The following is a 17,521-nucleotide window of genomic DNA, read 5'->3' on the forward strand; positions in this document are numbered from 1 at the left end:
TATTTCCATCACAATATATTTTTCAATCAAAGGGTCATTTTCTAATTTTATCTAATATCATTAGTGACGCATTCCTCACCTAAGATTTCAGTCCAAACATGCATAGCTATGCAACAGAAATTAATGGCATTAGAAATTAATTAAAACAGAAATTAATAGACCAGACAAAAGGACCACCACCAGTACCTTTAGATATATAGACAAGCCAGCACTTCAACTTTAACAGTACTCAAAGTACTTAATTACCTAATTACAGCAGCTTTTCAAGCTGCACATTGGTAAGTCTTTTAGTGCATTCCTCTAATCTCCATTTTGCCATCTAAGCCAATGGATGAAACCAAGTAGAGAGGATTGTTTATACAAATCTACCATTTTGTTGCTAAGGTCTGCAAAGTTTGTGCTGGAAGTATTTGCTGCTGCTATTACTTAGTGTCCATAGATTAAAATAATTTAAGCATTTAAATTTCATCTATTTTGAAAATTATTTTAGTTTCATTGGTAGTATGATAAATATTAAAAAATGGTAAGTAATTATGCAAGAAAATGAAATTAGTAGGAGCTCACTTCTACAGAAAACACATTTTTGTCTGGCTCTACTTGACCTTTATTCTTTTAAATTCAAGTTACAAATGAAAAAATATGAAGAGAGAATTAAAATTCAACTTCATATTACTATCACCAGTAAAAATACAACATGATTTTGAAGAATACACTTTATTTTGTCTTCTAGGTAATATCTTACAACTCAAAATTAGACCAACTTGCAAGTCCACTTAGAGAATATGCACATATATACATGAAGTTAAATATTACCTCATCCTGGCAACCCACTAATACGATACAAGACCCAATTTTACTAAGAAATATGATTTCCAAGAACATGAAAATGTTTGAAAAGTACACCATAGATAACGTTAAATGTCTAATATGCTAAATTTTCCAAATGTTAAATGATTTATAAAACCAAACACCTAATCACTAAGAATTCTTGATAGCTCATCCTTCATTTCCATCTCTTGATCAGGAGAGAGACATTTCAATGGGGGTCTTGGTGGTCCCATATCAATATCTGACAAAAGATTCATGGCTGCTTTCATTGTTGGTACCCACCTTCCTATAATGAATATTTCACCCATTTTTGCCTTTTGAACACATCAGTAAGGATAGCATCTAACATTAAGTTGGTACTTATTCATTAATGTAATTTGTGCTTAGTTATCTACGGGTCTAGGGATTTAAACACTATTTTCATTTGTTCGAGTATGCACATCAAATTAAAATTGATCAGGCAAAGAGATAATGTATCAAAATCAATCAAATATTAGTGGCATACTGTGAAACTAGATTCACCTTTGGGTAATGAGACCAAAGTTTTTGAGACAAAAGCAACATTCATTATTTGTTAAAGCCGATTAGGTTCTTCCCAAATTATATTTTACTAATATATGTCCAGTTAGTGATAAAATATACCTTCTGCCTTATTTTGATGAAAGAACCATGGTTTTTCAGCATCTAATAATCAGTAAGCCACTTAAACCTGAGAAAAACGTCAGCAAATTCTTAATGTTTTAATTCAGGATACCATTTACCCCTCCTCAATGAGAAATTAAAAAATATTGGGACTTAAGATGCAACAATATCTCCAAGATTAACATGGCAAGGAGTATTATTATTATTAGGTAATCTACCGGTTAAGGTAGGTTTTTGGATGGACACAGCTACTAAATAAATATTTTGTGATTCCTAACAACATACAAAATCCAGTGTTCTACTCTACATTAGACCCCTCTTCATCTCTGAGTACTTTCTTCTTCCCTTCATCCTGTCCAACATCCTTATCCTGCTCCTTCCCTTTCCTCATTTGCCTAACATTCTCCCCTCTATTACAGTCTTCAACATTCCACTGCCGGTCAATACCCCCTTCATCCACTTTTCCTGCCTCCATAGGATTTCTCCCAACAAACCCCTCTCCTTGCCCACTATACCAAGTACTTCCTCATTTGTTTTCTTCTCCATCCATTTCACCTTCTCCATTCTTCTCCACACCCACATTTCAAAAGCCTCCAATCTATGTGTATCCTCCTGCTTCAATGACCACGTTTCCGCACCGTACATAGCTACACTCCATATCAAAGTTTTTATGAGTCTTTTCTTAATATCCTTACTCAACATCCCTGTTATCAACTCCCTCCACCTTGTGAAAGCCTCTTTGCCTAATGCAAATTCTTCTCCTTACATCCTTACATCCCCACTACTTTGACCGTGTTGGTCTAGAACACTACCGAGATACGTAAACTGTTCTACCTGCTCTAGTTTTTGCCCTCCTATTTTAATGTTTAGCTCTGCCTTTTTCTTTCTAGAAAATCACATAACCTTTGTTTTATAAATATTAATTCTCATCCCATACCTGTCACAATGAATTTCCAATTCACTCAGCAATGCTTGCAACCCCTTGGCTGACTGACAAACTAAAGCTTGGTAATCAGCAAACCTAACTGATTTTACAAATTCCCCACCCACTTTCATTCCTACCCCCAGTTCTTCCCATGCCTCTTTAATCATTTCCTCTGTATACAAGTTAAACAGCAACGGTGATAATGGGCAACCCTGCCTTACACCTCTTCGTAACACTGCCCATCCAGACTCCCTGTTTCCCACTCCCACCTGTGCAGTCTGAGACATGTACAGGTTGCGGATTAGCCTCCTTTCCCTCCAATCCATTCTTATTTTCTGCAGAATACTCATTAGTTTTTCCCAATTCACTCTATCAAATGCTTTTTCGAAATCTACAAAACAGGCAAATACCTCCTGGTTTTGTTCTATATTTTTCTCGATTAATAATCTCATTACTACAATGGCATCATGCGTACCTCTCCCCTTCCTAAACCCGAACTGGTCATCCCCTAAGTAATCATTTGCCTTACTCTCTATCCTTTTGTTTATGATCCTGAGAACAACTTTAGCTTCGTGGGATATCAAACTTATCGTCCTGTAGTCCTCACATGACGTAGCCTTTACCTTTTTTGGAATAGAAACTAAAACTGATCTCACAAAGTCTTCCTGCCAGATTCCTTCCTCATAAATACTGCGAAAGAGCGCATATAACCTCTCCCCCCCACAGTTTCCTAAACATTTCAATAGTTATGTTATCCACCCCCACGGCCTTATTTAGTTTCATCTCCCTTATTGCCCTTTCTATCTCATCGTCTAGTATGCCTGGACCTAAGCGATCTTCCTCTACGTCATGTTCCTTTTCTAAGTCTAACTTTGTGGGTCGAAGTTCTTTACTATAAAGTTCTTCTATATACTCCTTCCCTCTCTCTTCGATCTTCCCCGTGTCAACTATTACCTTACCTGCCTTATCTCTAACTGTTAGCATAGATCTCCCTTTCTTACTTCCCGATAAAGATTTAACTTTGCTATACAGCACACCAATTTCAACCTTCCTCTGCAGACTTTCTATATCCTCGCACTGCGTCTTCCACCAAGATTCTTTTGCTTTATTTGTTGCCCGCCTCAAGTTATTGTTTAATTCTTTGTACTTCATTTTGCATAACTCTGTATTTACATTCTGCCATTTTCTCCTCTCATCTATCTTTGCAATCATCTCAACCGTGATCCATGGTTTCCTAGTCCTTTTAGCATTAACGGTTCCAATAGTGTCTTTTGTGGCTTCAGACAACCCTTTCTTGATACTTTCCCATTTTTCTTAGATAGTACATAGCTGTTTACCATCCTTCATGATTTCCTCTACCGCCTGTTGGTACTCCTTCGTTTTCAATCCATTTAATGCTTCTACATTCCATTTTCTAACCCACTGCCCCTGCCTTATCTTTTTGAAACGGACGCTACATTTCATAGCAACTAAATTGTGGTCAGAGCTATGGGAATTTATCACACTGTTTCTAAACCTGTGTCTAACCAGAATATAATCTAGCTGATACCTTTCTGAGTCACCTGGCATTTTCCATGTATACATGCGTCTTTTGTGGTGTCTAAACCAAGTGTTGGTGATGACTAACCCCTGTCTCCTGCAGATCTCAACTGCTTTCTCCCTACGGTCATTCCTCGTGCCTAAATCGTAGTCCCCCACCTCATTACCATCTCTTCCTTCGCGTACCATCGCATTCCAATCCCCCATCACTATCAAATGTTTCCCTGCAGGAACACACGCGATTATGCCTCTAACTGATCGTATATCCTATTGACCTCTTCTTCCTTATGGTTGCTCTGTGGCATTTATACCTGAATAATAACCAAGTTCGTCGGTTCTGCTTTTATCTCTACTAGTAGTATTCTTTCTATTACCTTCTCTATGCTGACTACGCTTCTTCCTACCTCTTTATTTAATACTATGGCAACTCCTCATTGGCTCTCGTCCCCGCCGCTGTATATTATTCTATACTAATCACTCCAGTAATCCCCGCTATCCTTCCATGTCACCTCACATAGACCTAAAATACCTATTTTTCCCCTTTCCATCTCTTGCTTAATATTCTCCAGTTTTCCTGTCCTCATCATTGTCCTAACATTCCACATTCCTATTCTAACTCACGTGGTCTTCCTCTTCTGCATCTTCTGTCCTGCTGCTGCTGGTTTTCCCTTGCGAGGGCTTCGTGGGATGACGACCGCGGAAGCCTTGCCTCCCCCGCTGCCGGGCACGACACACGGCCGATTGGGCCGAGCCCCGTAGTTGCCAGGACTCAAAATCTCTGTTTTGTCCATCATGTTAATCTTGGGAATGATAATTGAGGTGGTTTCTCGTTGCCTTCCTCAATAGTGTTTTTAACGTGACACCATCACTTACTGGCCGCCCCACTGGGGTCAAACACCTTCGCAGCCGCCTCACTGAGGAACAGATGCTGCGTGGACTACCTATCATCTGGCTCCTACCCTTCGACCTATCTGCATGGGTGACCCTACCAGGAGCAATTATTATTGTTGGTTTGAGATGCAAGCCCATGAAGATTTTTGGCAACAAACTCAAGAAGAAAATAGATCTTTCAATGAAGCATATCATAGCTGAACTATCCTAAAGGATTCAAGAGGAGTAACGAGGTGTGGAATGAGCTCAGAAGGTATTTCCCAGTCTTTGGAATTAGAATTTTGGGGGAGGAGGGAGATGGCAACCATTTGGCTCTAAAAGTCTGATACCTATTGGTTCTCCTCATTTTTCTCAAACTTAATCAACAAATACGCCACAACTTCCAATCCCTCTCCCACTAAAAATCAAATAGGGCTGACATTTAAGTTCACCATTTGGATTGATCAAAGTGTCTGAAAACTTTTACTAATATGGAATTGTAGTACTAACATATTCTGTATCAAAATATATCAAAAATAAATATTATAAATTCTAATGCATTCACAAGGGTGGCTCAATAGAGAGCGCACATACATTTTTACTCACATTGTTCATCATGCGAAAATTTCATATTGTGTTATATTGTTAGCTTAATATGCAATGTAACTATGGTGGAAGTTTTGGTTTGACTCCAGGACTGCATCAACGGCAGCCGTCTATTTTGAGTCCAAACATTTACACAATGAATTATGCGAATAAAAATATTTTTGCTTTTGATTAACCTGTCCTCATTTTTTTAATTATTAATATCACTCAGCTCTGAAGTACTACAAATAGTGATTAAAAATATGCTACTGCGTAATTTATAAAAATATAATAGGAAATTTAAAGAAAGAACGAAATATTTTTTCTGGGAGGAGGGATAGTTGGCATGCATATTAGGTAGGTCACAACCGCAATAACCTTGAGGAATGTCAAATGTCATCTTATATAATGGGTCTTGAAAATCTAACATAAGATTAGCATAATTAAAAATAGAATGAACATATACATTCTACAGTTTGAATAAGTTTAATTGACTTCATACCATGTTTAGTTATTGCTCTCACTGCTCTAGTGAGCTTCCATTGAAACTGCTGACCTTCCTCATATTGTTTCATATAGACGGCACGCTGAATAGATTTTCCTAGATCAGGCATGATGTTGAATGTTGTTCCAATTGCAGCATTAAATCCTAATGCAAATGCACCTAGCAGTATCTGCAATGTTAAATACCACTTGCTACTAACATGGCTTAATGCGCCACAAAAATAAGACAAATCATTCACTCCAATGCAATCCCAATATATAAATAAGGCAACTGATTGGGGAGACATGTAGACTCACATTTCAACACCTACCTCATCACTTCCCAGAAATGCACTATAAGGTCCATGGCTATCTTCATTGCCACCAACACGTAAACATGATGCCCCATCTTCAAGATTGCTGTGAGTAAACTTTGCCCCGGCAAACCTTGGCACTAAATTACTTTTTAAAGCTTCAGAAAACAGTTCTGTAATGGAAACTGGAAATAAAAGGATAGGTATGAGTCTTTTTGGTGCGTAAGAATGTGCGATACACACATCTGTTAATTGAAGTGTGTGCATATAATCATTATTATAATCGGTGATCAACCGGCTATGGTAGGTTTTTTGATGAACGCATGCTACCAAATGGTACAGGGACAATTCCCTTGTCTCTATTAACAAAACACACACACATATATGATGTATATATAAAATAGGATTATTATATTGAATGTTACCCAAATATGTGCCTCCACAATAGAAGGCAGTATCTTAACACACACCAGCAGCATCAGTAAAAACACTCAACTAATTAAAGGACAGGCTCCCCCATTAGATTCCTTCTGAAGGGGCAATGCACCCTTCAGCACCAGCATCCCCGAGGTACACAAAGCAAAAAAATCCCACATGTGGATTAATAATAGATTCAAAGAACTGTGATAATACTGTGGCAGTTACTTTGATGTAGTCATTTGCTAATGCGTATCGTGCCACAGTCCACGAGGTTAAAGCCAAATGTTACTGGGATGACGTTCCCGCAGTGAGGTTTCTGGAAATCCAGGGCTCCAGGTTTGAGGCCTGGTCAAGGTGAATGATTGCCACAGTCTGTGAAATTTCTGTACTTTGGTGCACATTAGCGGATGACTTTAAGTAACTGTCATGGCATCTCTCACAGTTCCTTGAATTTGTCAAGGAAAACACCTGTGTTTAAATGCTGGCTTTAATCATGTGGACTGTACCATAATGTACATGGCTTCAAATACTTTCCACATTGTATGTATAGTAATTAATCATAACATCTTGTTCATTTAGCATCCCTAGAAATTAACCGAGTAAGATGATGCCTTGGTCTCTGAACTGACTCTAGAATTGAGCTGGAAATTCAGGGATCCAGGTTCAAGTCTCAATCAAGGCAAATAATTTTTACTAAGTGACATATTTCGTTCATAATAGATTCTCACCATTAACTCCTGTGAATGCTGGTATATGATAATACAAAATTGGAGTATTTGGAGCAGCATTGCTTACTAGTTGCAAATATTCCAGTATTTCCTTCACATTATTGGGTTTGTTGAATAAATCAGGAAGGCAAAGCAGGCTATCCACATCACACTTGTCAGCATGTGCAGCCTAAAAGAAGACTGATTGAAATACAGACATCGAAGACTAAAATATGAAAATGCATACATAAAGCTACAAGCATTATTAATAGAATACCACAACAAGTTATTCTAGCCACAAATCATAACTACCAGCTTCAAAACATCAGGAAGTGGAGCTCCTCCAACTTGTACCATGAGCTCTTGACAAGTGGTTGAACAAACTTCTTTCCATCTTTCTGTTACTTTTTGTCTCTCTTCCACATTCATAGACATACCCTCCCCACTAGTTCCATTCACTAAATATCAAAATCAGGCTCAAATTAATTACAATTTAAGATTTAATGAAATATTTCAATTTTTAACTATGGCATTCACACATTTTTTAATCTTACCATGGTTGACATCATACAAATTCTTTCACCGGCTCAATTATTTCACCAATTGCAATCTCCAATTAATATCTGCACTCTCCTCATTGAAAACAATTAGTTTGGTTTTCGAATGCTTTTATCCTCAAATGCAATTACTCTGTTACCTCAAAGAATTTATCAGGGGCTTCCTATAAATCTTGTTTATTTATAGACAGCAATGCTCTATCATTGACTTGCACATAATGATACATCTTGCACAAAAACATAAGAATATTTTTAACGAATGGACTAGATCCAATGGGGTGTGTGTCATGACAAGCAGAGGGGCAGGTAAGGCTTCCAAAGTTGTCATCGTGTAAAATACTTATAAGTGCATTAGCAGGAAAAAAACAGCACAAAAAAGAAGAAATCTATTAAGAATAGGAACTTGGAATGCAAAGACAATGCTGAGGAAATGGAAATTACAAAATAAAATCAGAAGATGAAGAAGGGAAATGTAGACATTTTAAGGCTGCAAAAGGTGACATGTGTCGGGACTTGAAAGGTGAGATGAAAGTATAGCAGGGATTATTGGAACAATCTTAATACAGTAAAATATAGAAGAAGAGAAAAGACCCAGCATGGAAAAAGGTAGGAAAAAGAATAATAAAGATGAAACAGGTAAATAATTGAATATTATTATTAGAGGTAAAACCTGAACCGACAAACTAGTTCATTTTTCAGGGTGATATGATGACAATCATTACGGAGAAAAACAGACAGCATGTATGATGAACTGGAAGAAATAATTGTGATTGCCCTTGGAAATAATGTTCGATGGTTATGCAACTGGGGAAAGGGGAGATATAGGGCTATGGTTTAGGAAATAGAAATGATAGTGGGGAGAAAAGTTCGAAGTACAATGCACCCCATCAATCACTGAAGCAATTAATAATACTACCTTGATCAAAAATTTCCCGGAATTTATTCAGAAAATTAAAAATACAAGTTTATTCATCTAAATCTATATTGTCCCCTTCAAAGTAATCCCCATCGACTGCAACACACTTATGCCAGCGCTTGATCCAATCCTCGAAACATTTTTTATATTCTGTTTTCGGTATGTCCATCAGTGCTTCCTGCAATTTTTCCATTACTTCCTCTCGGCTGCTAAAACGCGTTCCCCGTAATGGTTTTTTAACTCGATTGAACAGAAAGAAGTCACAGGGAGCCAAATCAGGTGAATTCGGTGGCTGTTGGATGGTATTTGTTGCATTTTTCGTCAAAAAATTACGAATAATGATAGCACTGTGCGACGGTGCGTTCTCATGGTGCAAAATCCACGAGTTTTCTGCCCACATTTCTGGTCTCTTTCGGCGAATTGCTTCACGCAAACGTCTCATAACGCCCAAATAATACTCTTTGTTTACTGTCTGGCCTTCTGGCAAAAATTCATGATGCACTACACCGTTGTAATCCATGAAAACCGTCAGCATTGCCTTCTTTTTTGACTGAAAACGACGTGGTTTTTTTGGTCTCGGCTCATTTGGTGAACGCCATTCACTTGCCTGATGTCTGGATTGCGTGTCGTACCAATAAACCCACGTCTCGTCTCCAGTAATGATCCTTTTGATGAATGTGGGATCGGATTCAGCCTCGCAAATCATGTCTTTTGCGACGTCAACACGGTCTCTTTTTTGCATGAAATTGAGGTCTTTTGGCACCAACTTTGCTGCTACACGACGGAAACCCAAATCATTAACCACAATGTCTTGGGCAGATCCATAGGCAATGTTCAAGTCCTCCGCTATTTCTCTGATGGTTAATTTGCGGTTATTGACCAACATTTCTTTTACTTTATCAATTTTTTCACCGACTTTCGATGTCGATGGTCTGCCACTGCGTTCATCATCTTCGATTGACTCACGACCACTTCTGAACCGCTCGTGCCACTGGTAAACGACCGTTTTTTTTAGAGAATTGTTGCCGAAACACTTTTCCAACATTTCCAACATCCGTGCGCCACTAAATCCGTTTTTTACGCAAAATTTAATACAAGTTCGTTGTTGCAAATTTAAATCCATTTCTGAAATTGTAAAAAATCGCCAACACACACAGAGATAGATGTACTCTTGGCTACGTAACTTTTGCAAATGTCAAGTTATGACACTAAGATTTAAAGGGAATATCAACAACAAATGTACCAATTTAACAAAAAAAACAGAACTCAAATCGGAACGATGGGAGCACCACACGGTGGTTATTCCGGGAACTTTTTGATCAAGGTAGTATTTTGGTTACCCATAGTCTTCCTCTAGAATACTACATGGGATTTATTTTTGACAGCTATTTTACACTGGTAGGCTTTGACGGTGCTGTACAAGCAATTTTAAGGAAAAAGTATCTTTGATCATTGTGTTTCCATTGCTCAAACCACAAAACCAATCTCATGGTGAATAATGCAAAAAATGCATCAGAAATTAGAATCACTATTGCCACTATAAAGGATACGATCAACTATTCAAGGAATCAAATGCTCATAGGAATTAGCCTACGAATTTGCCATGTATGGTCAACACTAGATGATCTGAAGAATAAAATTTGGAAATTCTCACTAATTGTCTAGAGCTTGCCAAAGTCCTAGAAAAATCTAACCATCATGGAACACTATGCTCTCCCTTAACTTGGGGCACCCACATAAGTTAAATCTGCGGGCAAGCAATTAAAAAATTGGGATTCATTGGATAAATTGTCGGCAGGAGTGACTACAAGACCAAGGAACATTGTCACCATAATTTTATAAGGTCTCATTTAAAATATGCATGTAGTGTATGGGAACTGACTGAAAAAGGCCTCATTCAGGAAATTGAGCAGGTTCAACACTGGGCAGCCCATTTCATAAAAAACTGTTACGATAAAACGAAAAGCGTCACAGAAGTGCTTCTAGAGTTGGTTTGGGAATGCTTAGAAGAAAGATGATTTAATGCTAGATTTAACTTAATAAGTAAATTCAGAGTTGCATGTTTTCAAACATGCTCGCAAATTATTCGCACTCTAACATATAGTACATTGGTTGCTTGGATCATTACTATGAAATTTGGGAAATAGATGACAGAACTAGCAGCCTCAAGGACTCCTTCCCATGGACAATATGAGATAGTAACTCCAGGGTTGTTGATAGTAAAAATCCCACTTGCCTCTCACAGCATCTAGCACCTAGGGAATACTTAGTTTCACTTAAATGCATGCAGTTTCACTAATCTCATGTGTCTTGCTGTCAAATCCCTTCCTGGATATGACTACCATTTGCAGTATTGCTTGCCTTGCTTTGTTATTTTCAAGCTTCTCCTTTCATCCCTCGTATCTCTCTGTGGAGGGGACACCTCCACTGCTGGAGGTGGTGTTTCACATTCCCTACCTGTGTCTTTGGGGTGGGGGCCATGAGTCGCATACCCATGTGATGGTGGGGTTAACTCTTTTTATTTTTCAGTTCTGCATAACCGGTCCTGTTTTGGTGGAGGCCTGGTGTATAAATGGTTTTGGTTCATTTTTATTCCCTTCTTTGGCATAACAAGTCACTGGTTTGTTAGGTGAATTAGCCCTTCATTTAATGGAGGGCACAATGTATTTTCCACTGTTCTTTATTTTGGTACTACTAGTTTCAACACTTAGGATTAGCAATGGGGTCTCCTTTATCACCACTCCTAGCTGACCTTTACATTAACAATTTTGAAAGAAAACTATTCAGCAGTCCCTCATTTTTTACAAAGAACATTCACTGTTGGTTTCGTTATGCAGACGATATCTTTGCAATGTGGACAGGCACTGGAAGACAATTAGACAATTTTGTGAACACCTTAAATTCCCCATGCACAGAAATCAATTTCACATGTGAGAAAGAACATAATGGGAAAGTCAATTTTCTAGATATCACAGTGTCGAAAAAAGGATGGGGTTTTGAATTTGCAATTTTCCGTAAAAGTACTGACATGGACCACATCATCCCCTTCAACTCCCACCATCATTTATCTCAAAAGTTATCCACTTTTCATTTCCTGCTAAATTGACTGCTAGACATACCTCTATCTAAAGGTAATTTTGTTCAAGAACTAAAGACGATAAAAGATATCGCAGTGAAAAATGGGTACAAAGAAGATTCAATAGAAAAAATACTACACATAAAATGCTCCCTTAGAACAAAAAATCTTTTGTTTAAACCAGTTAATATGGATGTAAAAGATTACAAATGGTGTAGACTCCCATATTTTGGATTGATTTCACAAAAGATAGCAACCTCTTCCCTAGGGAACGATTTCGGATAGCTTTTACAATGTGAACCAAACATCATTCATGAATACTACAAAAGACAAAATTGAAAAGCAAAATGAATGTGGCATTTATAAGTTAACTTGTAAGGACTGTAGTGCTATCCACCAAACAGGGAGATCATTAAAAACAAAAGCAGAGGAACATAAACGGAAATGTGGCATCACACAATCTTACTTACCCATGCATCTGTGGGAAGAAAATCATGGGAGCAATATCAACCCAGAAGTGATGCACTAAATGGACAAAGGAAGGAAGACTGACAATGGGAAGAGCTGGAAATCAGAAAGAATTTGAACAAGGGTCATTTGGTCAACAAATTATTGTTTGAACACCTCTCACCAATCCTGGAAGCATCCCTTTCCTTCACAGAAAGATCTAACTACCCCTCCCCCCACTGTGAAACCCACTACTCGCCTTTCCTGACGCTTAACATCCCTCTCCTCCTTCCCATCAATGCCAATCACAACCCCTCCTATTTCCTCCCCCTCTCTCACCCACCCCTTCCCAGTAGTAGTACCAAAATAAAGAACAGTGGAACAATACATTGGGTTCTTCATTTAATGAATATGAACTTCCACAAAGTTGAGCCATAAATCATCGAATTAACCCTTGTTTTAAATTGGGTCTTCCTCCAGCATGTATACAAGTTTGTATGTTATTTGCAAGTTTTTTAAAGAATATTTTTTCTCTTTTACATTTCTCTCGTATATCCTCCCTTGTCACTCACCCTTCCCACCTGGTGCTTGCACCCCCTACCACACACCTTTTTGGTGGAATATTTACGTTGATGTCAATAATCTTCATAGCAACTGTGATCAGCAGTAATGAACCCACTTCATCAATTGTTTCCCTCATTACAACAGCAAAATGCTCCGCAGTTTTGAACCAGCAGATGATGCATTGCAAGCAAAGGGCATGGATTTGATCAAGATGGGAGAACACATCTCAGGAATCCTCAACTTACTCAGAAAAAACTGTGAAGATGCAACTGAGTCACTGACTATTTACTTCATAAAGCACCAGACACTGGCATGCTTGAAGTTTCTGTTCCATATCTTGCTCATAAGCAAAAATAAAAAACAGGAACAATCTTTGATCAGAAGTTGGTAATGAATATTGGAGCCATTCACCAATTATACCACATCTTTATCCTTGGCAAAACTATAGCCTTAATATGTGCCCCAGATGAACATCACAGACTCACAAAGGAGCAAAGAATCCTTTACAGAGTTAAATGAGCTAGCAGATATTATCAAAAATCTGGACCTTTAGAACTTGAGAAATAATTTAACTGAAGACATGTTAAAATATATTGAAGTAATTGACCTTCCAAACGAAACCAACATTTATTCCCAGCCATGAGGCAAGCACTTAAATTTTGAGTACAATTTCACCCAATACAATGACCGTAGGACCGTCTTTCAGCTTTTTAGGACTTTAAAGAGTGAGCACCCGGCTTGGGGGCACTGACTGCGTTACAATAATATCAGATGACCGTGCAACAGAATTAAATTTACTAAAATTGTGACATGTTCGAAAAGAAAGTGTCAGAAAATTTTTCAGCAAACACAAGTAAATTATTATGAGACTAAATATATAACATGGAGTGAAGCAGAAAGAATAATAAGTTTAAAATTATGTGTTCATAATGACTAATAAAAGCTTTTCCAAAATCTTCCCAATCTAATATGAGCTGTCCCTCCCCAGTCCGAACATATGTTAGCCCTTGTCATTAATAACTTATTTTCTAGTGATTAACACCCTCCTAATGTTAAATGAATCCTCGTTTTACGAAATGGACCATTAAATAACTATCTGCGGTTTCCACTGTTGCCAAACTATGAAAACTAAAAAATGATGAATTTTAATATATATTTTAAACAAATGAAATGCGATACACTATATAAACTGTAGGAATTTTAAAAGCTAATTTTCAAAACGGTTCATGTTCGTCACCTACCAAGAATTGCGTGTATTCCACGTTCAGCTAGATAATCGGCATAAGCAGGGATTACGTCCAAATTCAACGATAAATCATCCCTTGAAAACGGCGTAAACACTGGTGCCATCAGATCTTCAAATGCATAAATTTTACTCTGCAATATATGAGCATTCACAGTGCTGAAAACACATCCAATTGAAAACAATGATTCTGGCAAAGCAATACTCATAACCACGTACCATTTTTCCAAAACCGCTGCGTATTACTCTCCTCGAATGCCTGGTTTTATATAACAAGACGAAACCTAGAGCAGGCCTTATCTTTTCGGAAAGCCTTATCACTGTGAACACATATTCTGGGGAACTTTGCAATAGCAATTTGACAGAAATTTTTCATTCAGCATTTAACAATTCTCACGGACAGAAAACACGATATTAAACACCTTCACCGAATATTGTACTTGAAGTTTGGACCATTCTACGTCCACGCATTCACAAGGTAAACACGCCTGACAGGACAGTTCAAAGCCTATCAAATGAGAACAGTCATTGAGGGAAAGACTATTAGCCAGGCGTTTCAAAACCTGGAGGCATGATAATGCATTGCTTCTTCAGTTTCGTAACATCATATTTTCCTTAGAGTTAGATGTAAGTTAATCACTTTAACGAGGGTTATCTGTTGATTTACAATTTTGTATTCTGTAAGCTCTCTCCATGGAATCCAGCCTTGTAGTGATGGAAAGGCTTGTGAGTACTGATAATCCATAGGATTGTGCCATTTAATATCATTAGGAGGGGAGATGTGAGTCCCATGGGCGAGGTTTCCACCTTTGTAATTCAGTGACAACCCAACAATTGTATGGATTCATTCTATGACCCTGCAATACATCTGCTTGTTAAGTACCAACTATTTTCCTGAATGAACTGAATTACATGGAGCAAATTCTTAACGGTTTGACTTTTTATTGGCGTACACAAGGATATGCTGTTTCAGGTTGATAATCTTAGAGAATGCCTGAAATGGAAAAGGAACACGAAAAAGGCTTGTATGGTTGCAAATTTAAGAATGGAGGTTGACGCTTAATTTAAACCTGAAGATGACGTTGAACGTCGAAACCCGGGTCATATCACAATAAAAATTCTGTGGAATCACAAGGTTATTATTTTTCATTTCCAAGATGAATCGATTCCATAAAGTCACGCCGGAAACCATTAACTAATTTAAACAACTTATTGTATTCGTTGCAGACATTCAACGGCATACTATTTAATGTCTCTTCAGGGCATTTAATAATGAAAAAGCCCACGAGAATTGTAGGCATTGGTGTTTCTTCACTTTGTCCTGCGTCTCTTTTGAAATTATAGATATCACTTCCTTCGAAAGGTTACTAGACTGAGATAGCAAGCATAGTGTGTAACATATGGAGATTGTCATGAAAGTATTCATCAAATGAGTAAAATGGATGAGTGAGCAAGCAACCAGTTATATGCCCGATTCTTGAAACTCTGGATACGGTCCAATTTCAACTGAGTAGGCAGATATTAATGCAATCGTATGCTCACATTATGAAATGTGTTGGAAGTAAATGACAATCTACAACAAGTAACACTTAGATTTGCTTTATTTCTTGGGGTGTTGCTATGGATGTCAGATCTTAAATGTTAAGTTTCTAGATTAACTTTAACGTGAATCAGAGCCTTAAAGATATATAAACTATACACAGTCATGATTCCTTACCAAATAAAAAAAGGTTTGCAGGAATCATGTTGCGGTACATAAGCAAAAGAGCAAATAGCTCTGTCGTATTAGTAAATTTTTATGACACGTTTCGGGGGGATGTCCCCAAAACTCACCACCATAATTCAAATGACATTGAAAGAAGGCATGACAAAGTGTTTAACAATATTCATTTGAAATGAGAAAGTTCAGCTTCCACAACATATAAAGAGCTCTACTCAGTCAATTACAGATCTGACTGATGTGGGTCGCCCATTTTAGTTTTGTTAAAATATAAATTCATAATATTTTAGCACTTTCAACATCAGTAATTTTTCATATAAAACTGCATACAAAATGTTTAGTTTTGTGAGTATTTATATGTAAATGAATGATAACAAACCATTACCATCCTTAGTCTGTCTTAGCTTGCTAGATCATACCTTTGCATCTCCTATGTGTTGACATTTTTAGACTGAAGTGGTGTCATCAGCATACAGAACAGATGCAGGTTTCATATAAAAAGGCAATTCATTAATCATGATGATAAAAATTAGCTTGGCATTCTTCATGAAAAGATAGGCATATAAATTATCAAAGGAAAACAAATAAGGCCATGTCTTTATGAATGATTTAACCCAAGCACTACTGAATATTTAACATAAATTAGGTGAATCAGACTTGCTAAAACACAATTTTAAAGGTAATCAGAAAAGCAGCTACTACTACTAATGATAACCACCATGCAAATGTGAAGCTGAAGGAAAATAGAAGCCATAATAATTAAATGAGTTTGACGAGGATGCCAATCGCCAGCAGTATTCAACATATATGTAGAAGAGTCGATGAAGGAAGCAAAAGAATTGGGCATCAAATGAGTCAAGGTGAATGGCAAAGAAATTAACATGCTGTGGTTCACAGACGATGATCGCAAGAGTAGCAAAGATGCAAGAGGACTTGGAAGCAAATCTGATTACAACAAACCAAGTACTTTGGGAATATAATTTTAACATCAACAAGAAGAAAACAAAAATCCTTGTGTCTGAAAGAGAGAAGCTGAATCCAGAGATATCACGATTCAAGGAGTGAAACTAGTGCAATGACATTGAATCATTCATCTACTTGGCAGCAATAATAATCTTATGTAGTGATAACGTTGCAATTTGTCTCGTCCATAATTCGAACTTATGTCATTTAATCCCAATGCTTTTCTTTCCCATTCCTTGCTGACTTAACAATCTCCCATCAATCACTGTCTTCAATATTCTAAAGAGAAATCAAATACAATGGACTAAATCTTCATTGCAGGCTGCAAAATAATTTGATTTATCCCGTAGGCTTAACCTTGGAATTATTAAAACTTATATTTTCACAGTCTTTAGGTTCAGCATAAAAATCCAGCGCATTAAAACTCCCTGAATTAACTCTCCAAATCTCATGTTTACATAATTTTGTGAGATGATTTTGGCAAATGATTTATCACAAAGCAATGCGTTTATCGATGCTATTTCTGCGATGCCATAATGCCAAGGCATCCACAGCCAGACACTCAAATGGCATCCATGAAATGGCTTCAATGGTGTCTTTAAAGAAATAACTTCCAATGTCATTTCACAGAGCCAATTCATGTGGATGTTATTCTTAAGCAAAAAGCAGCTGGTAGAAATGTTTGGGAATTAATCCCAAGACCGTTTTAATTATTATTGGGC

At 37.4% G+C, this 17,521-nt stretch overlaps 1 protein-coding gene across 2 annotated transcripts; it reads right to left on the reverse strand.

The window, feature by feature from the left end:
• Positions 1-698: 698 nt before the first annotated feature.
• On the reverse strand, positions 699-14,599 carry LOC139693677 (N-acetylneuraminate lyase B-like). Of its 2 annotated transcripts, XM_071591916.1 has the most exons (7): positions 14,336-14,599; positions 14,115-14,250; positions 7,626-7,771; positions 7,335-7,503; positions 6,205-6,371; positions 5,892-6,063; positions 699-1,114 (listed from the first exon to the last, which is right to left on the reverse strand). In XM_071591916.1, exons 1-7 carry the CDS (start codon positions 14,336-14,338, stop codon positions 972-974), a joined length of 936 nt encoding a protein of 311 aa, XP_071448017.1. In that variant the 5' UTR covers positions 14,339-14,599; the 3' UTR covers positions 699-971. The 2 variants fall into 2 exon arrangements, with proteins under 2 accessions (XP_071448017.1, XP_071448018.1); XM_071591917.1 differs by lacking the exons at positions 14,115-14,250; positions 14,336-14,599 and adding an exon at positions 7,868-8,471.
• Between the last annotated feature and the right edge of the window lie 2,922 nt (positions 14,600-17,521).

The sequence above is a fragment of the Hetaerina americana genome, unplaced genomic scaffold (assembly GCF_022747635.1).
Source record: "Hetaerina americana unplaced genomic scaffold, ioHetAmer1.1.p SCAF_5, whole genome shotgun sequence".
NCBI classification, from domain to species: domain Eukaryota; kingdom Metazoa; phylum Arthropoda; class Insecta; order Odonata; family Calopterygidae; genus Hetaerina; species Hetaerina americana.

Coding starts and splice junctions, on each gene's coding strand:
- LOC139693677 (XM_071591916.1), bottom strand. Junction 7,772..14,114: donor TGGAATACACGCAATTCTTG/GTAGGTGACGAA, acceptor TTTGATATTTAG/TGAATGGAACTAGTGGGGAG. Junction 7,504..7,625: donor TTCCTGATGTTTTGAAGCTG/GTAGTTATGATT, acceptor GTCTTCTTTTAG/GCTGCACATGCTGACAAGTG.